This window comes from Nematostella vectensis, chromosome 11 (genome assembly GCF_932526225.1).
Source record: "Nematostella vectensis chromosome 11, jaNemVect1.1, whole genome shotgun sequence".
NCBI classification, from domain to species: Eukaryota; Metazoa; Cnidaria; class Anthozoa; order Actiniaria; family Edwardsiidae; genus Nematostella; species Nematostella vectensis.
In genome coordinates, this window is record NC_064044.1 from 1,316,382 (window position 1) to 1,322,290 (window position 5,909).

At 41.1% G+C, this 5,909-nt stretch overlaps 1 protein-coding gene across 1 annotated transcript; it reads right to left on the reverse strand.

Moving 5' to 3' along the window:
* Positions 1–471: 471 nt before the first annotated feature.
* Positions 472–4,410, reverse strand: LOC116618865. The gene is made up of 2 exons (XM_048734491.1): positions 3,847–4,410; positions 472–3,674 (listed from the first exon to the last, which is right to left on the reverse strand). The coding sequence occupies exons 1-2, from the start codon at positions 4,408–4,410 to the stop codon at positions 1,047–1,049; spliced, it is 3,192 nt and encodes a 1,063-aa protein (XP_048590448.1). The 3' UTR covers positions 472–1,046.
* Between the last annotated feature and the right edge of the window lie 1,499 nt (positions 4,411–5,909).

Sequence of the window (5,909 nt, forward strand, 5' to 3'; positions counted from 1 at the left end):
AGTATCGATATTTAAAAAAAAAAAATAAAGAAAAAAAAATAGGCTGTCAGCGGGAATCAAACCCGGGTAGCTGCGTTAGTAGTCAAGTGCCCGCAACGAAAGACTAACGTGGCATTGCTGAAGGGAATTGTAATGAAAATTACTTTTAATTCTATTGGTATCGTAAACTACTCAGTGCCTCTAAGGCACTGCTGAATTTTTCAGTTTTACCCCCAGCATTGATTTTGGTCGCGGGGGCCTAGGTACCATGTATCCTTGACAACACAACAGAGGCGCTGACGTGACGCTCTTACTTCAGATATGGCGAATTTTGTGAGCGAATTTCGTAGTTTTAGAGTGAATAACAATGGAAATTGGCCGAAATATCATGGAATAAATGGTCTGCAAATAGTTTCTTTCGGAATGTCTATGGCGGGGAAAAGGTATGTAAATAATCAAAGCTATAACTGTGTCATGTCTTCGACTTTGTTGCGGCCATGTGCGAAATATTCCTTCGATGTATTCCATTCCTGTGATCCCAGCTATTATTCTTTTAACCCTAACCACTCTCAGAAGTTATTGTAGATCTTTATGTTTTTTTTATGTATTTCAGAGATACTAAAGGCTTGCTTAATGTTTTAACAGTTTGATTGATCCGTTTGGTTTGAATGAAGTTTGTTATTTTGGATTTGTTTTCATTAAAAGATTATAACTTATAATTACCAAGTATCGACCGGTGGTTAATATTTTAGTTATTGATTTTAATGACATAAGCATCCATAGAAAATGAAAATAGTCTCTAATTTGGGGGATGGGGGATTATTTAACTAATTTTGAAACATTTTATTGAGATGTTTAATGCGATTATTATTCGCAATTTGATCATCACTTTTGAAAACTGTGGTGGCTCCTAAAAGAGCCGTTTGGTTTGTGTCTGTGTTTGATTCTTAAAACAACCATTGAACTTTGGAGCTTCTGGTTGAAATGTTGATCTTAGATAGGCCTCTTGTAAAACTGCTGGTCTGTAACTGGCTCTAAACCACTGGGGCTGAGGTGGATGCTTGGGTCTATAATGTGATCCCCCATTGCTTCAGAAGTGCACTGGCATACTTAAGTTGTTTTAACAGTGCTGATGCTGTGCTGTCCTCGTTCATGAACTGGGGTGTAGGAGCAGTGAGGTTGTGGTCAAACAAAAACTGCTTTTCCCATGCAACAAGGTCAGACTGTATATTCTTTCTCTTTGCAAGGACTTTTGTCTGCATCTGGGCAAGACTGTGGTGATAGCTGTTTTCTAGATGCTGGTCCCTGAGGTTTTGTCTCTGCAACTGCTTGAGTCTTGCATGCTTTTTGTCAAGAGCACTCACTTCTGTTGTCTTGCCAACAACAATCTCCAGAGCTTTCCCTAGCCTTGATGTCAACCCAGTTGAGGAATCTGTTGTTCTTGTGGCTGGTTCTGGTGTAAGTGAAGTTGGTAAAGATGTGGTGGAATTCCCTTCATTTGCATGTTTCTCTTCCGGTGGAGGGAGATCCGGATCAATGCAGACTACTTCATCCCGGGCCAGGGTAATACCAACTACATTTTCATCTTCACTCTCTGTGGCATCCATGATTTCAGCAGTGGCTATAAGAGGTACTGGTGGTACCTCTTCAGGTAGGGGGAAACCTGCATTGTGACAGACTACTTCATCTGGGGCCAGGGTAATGCTAACAGCATTTTCATCTTCTTCACTTGTCTCATCTGAGGCATTCCTTGTGTCAGCAGGAACTGATTCTGGGTCAATTCTTATTCTAAGTGTTGTCCCATCTTCTTGGTCGATTCTTAGGAGGTGAGTAGGGAGGGGAATGCTGCTAGCTATGCAATGTTTCCAGCAATTGTCGAGTCTCTCAGCCTCTTTTTTCAAGTTGCTGGATCGAAAGTGGTGAAGAGAGGGCCCACAACCAGAGGGAATGTCTGTGACATCATGAAATTCAACTCCATCTTCAACTTTCTTCCACCAAACACCTTCTCCTTCAACTAAGAAGTCACTTATTTCTTGGAGGTGAGCTTGCCATGCATGGCTATGCCTTTGAATGAGCTCCTCAGGTATGACAGTGTTCTTGGGAAATGGGAGGCAAGTTGCTAGCTTGCTCACATGGTCTTGCTGTCTGAACACATCATCTCGTTGCAGGCCTATCTGGCGCTCTGCTTGCAAGCGGATGAAAAGGTTAGGTATTATTTGCCCTTGATGGTAATTCGATGTCTGCTTCGTGATGCGCTTGATACTGTTAAAGATCCTTTCTTGTCGTTCTGCATTAGCAGCTTGTCCAGACATTAAGCGCAATGTACTGGTAGCATGGGCTGTCAGGTTATGAAAGTACACTCCATACAGTTTTCTTGAGGTTAGCTTCTTTGTGTCCTTCACAAAATCTATCAACAATATGGCATGGTACCAGGCTTGGTTGCTATATCTAAGAATTGAGGCCGGAGATCTTTGGCTGTCTGCCGCGTAGAGGAGTCTCTGCATCTCGACCAAGGTGTCAATGGCAGCCATGGCTTTCTTGGACATGATATTGGACTGGTGTGCCACCCCAGCAGTTTTGATAAGGGCTTCCCTTTGGTCCACACATCTCTTGCTGTCTTTCCCTGCCAGACTGAGTGTGATTGTCTCCTCTATCAAAGCCTTTTCTTCACCCATCAGATGGCTTGGAAATTCAGCAAAGAAATTTGCAATATGATTGCCAAGATCATGAAGAGGCTCGCATGGTATGACTTCATAAGATTCTAGATTAAGGTTGGTCAGGGATTCTGTTGGGGTATTAAAGAGAAGTGCAGGCACTCTTTGTTTTCCTTTCATTTCTTCAGTGAGTAGTTTCTGCATCTCCATTTTCGTTTTTCCTTCATAAATGCCCCTTGATGCCAGTTCCTTTTCAAGCTCTTCTTTTTTCAGACCTTCCAGTGGTTTAGCTTTTTTCTGTTTTGATTTAGAGAGGGAGACGGTCCCCCGAAGAATTGCCTGCTGTCTCTCAGTAAGGGATATGGCCTCCAAATTCAGAGTGTAGGCCAAGTCACTGGTCATGTCACAGTGTACTTCACAGGTAGAACAGAAGTAGTTTCCTCCTTTCTGTTGTCCTGTCTCAAAAGCTCGCAATGGAGAGTCTCCCTGACAAAACCTCATGATATCAGTGTATGAAATACTGTTGTCATCACACAGCTCTCTGACACATTGGAGCCTTGTCTCCGAATATAATAAAAGCTCATGGTCAGAGCTCCCACATTTTGCAATAAAATGTAGCTCTGGTTCTTCAACCAGCATTTGCACATTAACCCGTCTTCCATATTTTGCAGCATACTCCTCATCTGTAAGGAACACTGCCTTGTCATAAAGACAGGTCATAAGGCACACCAGATATCCAGAGTTAGCAACTGTTGAGTTATCTAGCCATACCATCAGATGCCTTGTTCTTTCATGGCTTTTTAGCTTCTCCCTCATGTCTGGGACTGCCATACCATCCACATACTCGTTGATCTGCAAAAGCCTTGTTCTTAGCTGTTCTGCTGTAAGCTCTGCTATTCCTTCCTCTGTTGTCCCCCGGAGAAACTTCTCCTGTTTTTTTAACATTGTCCTTCGGATATTGGCAAGGGGCATTTTTCTACCATCAGTATAGACATCCTCTTTTTTTATTTTCAGATCCTTTGTAAGGATAAGCTTTTCATACTGAAAAACAAAGAGAATATGCAATTAATTTCTTCAGATAAAAGACATTGGAGACATATTGTAGAGACATTGACAATCTAGTTCATGTACTGAAATTGTTTTTGTTTTTATATCAATCTGACAATTGCCTCTAACACAATAGCCCTGCAAAGAGTTATTTTTAACTGCCTACCTTTCGTGGTACAATTCGTTCTCCTATACTGTACTCCTTTGTGTGGATCTTCTGCAATAGCTGTGCTTTCAGTGTTTTCTTGTCTGGCTCACAGGGTATGCTGATCTCTCCCCCTTGCCCTCTCCTTTTCCTTCTTCTAATTACTGGATCCATGGGGTTTTTGCGTTTGGTACTAAACCGGTCAACATCTACTCCGTTTCTCACTAGCCACTCCTTCACAATCTGTCCACCGTTAAGTGCAACTTGTCCACTGCTGTCTGTCACATTATACTTCCTAGCTAGAGCACTGTAATTGATAAGATGACCACCCTGGTATGCCTCAACCTCTGCTTTAAGCCCGGCCTTGTCCCATCCCATCCTCTCCATGTCCCCGGTGTGGTCTTTTTTTCTCTTTTTCTTGTTAGGCTCATCCATTCTTTCTCTTGCAGTGTTTGCTGGCTCAAACGACAATGCTCTACGCCCACGCTCCCATCCTCTTATGGACTGTCCACTTCCATAACATCTAATAATTAATTGGTATGTTGTAATTAATATCCCAATAAAACTATAGAAAATTGGACTCATTGATTTTTTTTTCACTTCCCATCAAAATTTCTCCCAAATTTTTCTTTCAAATTTAAATAATTGAGCTCACCTCAAAAATGCAGTCTCTTTCATTTGATTTTCTACATTTTCTTTTGATGAAGTGTAAATGCGGCGTCGTTCATTTCTCTTGTCATTTTCAGTTTTGTGTTGCAAGTTTATCCCTGGAACAGATGACAGGGCACTGGCAAGTGAACACTGGTACTGCTCTTGGAAACTTTCCTCATATTGCTCAAAGAGAGCTTTTGCAACATTTGTAGCATCACGTTTTCGTGCTTTTACAGTAGGGGTTGCATTTCGCAGACGCTCAGCCTCGTTGTTAGCGGCAAATATAATATTTTGCTTTGCTTTCCCCTTGAAGAAATTTGAGGTGACTGGGAAGTATGACATAACCTCTGTGTATCTGATTGCACAGGCTTTACAGTTCTGAAATGAATGTTCCTTTCTTCTATTTTCAGATAAACCTTGCCATTTCTCTCTAGAGAAAGTCTCCATAAACTTTGATTTTTCCTCAGCTTTTCTGGTGTTCCATTTGTTCATGGCATTCCTCAAACCAGGCAGCTTTCTATGGAATTTAAGGAACTCGATATCAAAAGCATCCCCTGTTACTTGTGGTGGGAAATAGCTCCTGTACTTTCTGTACTGCTCCCCCTTTACTCTCGCATTGTACTTTGTAGTGCTTTCACCACTTTCTCTCGGTAATGCCTTTTCGACCTCCCTGGCCACCTGCAATGCTATAACCTTCCCAAATCCACACGTTTGTGGACATAGAAAGACACCTGCCATCTCAGGGTGACTTTTTTTTTATAAAATTCAACAACTAGAATACAAAAATTTTCGTAAAACTCGCTGGGAAAAAAAACTTTGCACTTTTCAATTCCATAACTACACCAACTGCGCCCACTGTTTGAAAATCCCGCCTAAAATACACAAAAGGACATGCGCAATAATGTGCTTTGTAATCAGAGTCTTTTTATTTACTGTAAGATTCAAGATTCCATTTATTTCCCTACCATAATCATGCTGTTTACTTTAATCGTTCTAAATTCAGTACGTCTTTCCGTTCATTTTAGACGATCGTTTAACTATATTTAAACAGTTCTGCATGGGATACATCTCTTGTTGTCCCTTTGTCGTTTAACTAAGAAATCTCTTGCAATTTTCGTCATTTTCTTCATGTATTCAATCAATCTACTGCAACAATGTGTATTCCCTTCACAGTCCATCCGCCATCTTGCTTTCATTGTATCTATGGAAACTGACAACCGCTGATCACTTTTTAGCTGAGCCTGCTTCGATCTTTCCAAAGAAAGAGCGTCAGCTTTTATCGCTTTTGAAAAACACCTTAGCTATTAGGAAACTGCAACTCTCAATCATGTTTTAGAGGTTTAATCCCTAAATGATTCAAATCCAAGGTGTAAGTTTGGAAAAATAGTTTTATTGCCTGTAATAATGCAGTGTATTGTGACACATCGTTCTGA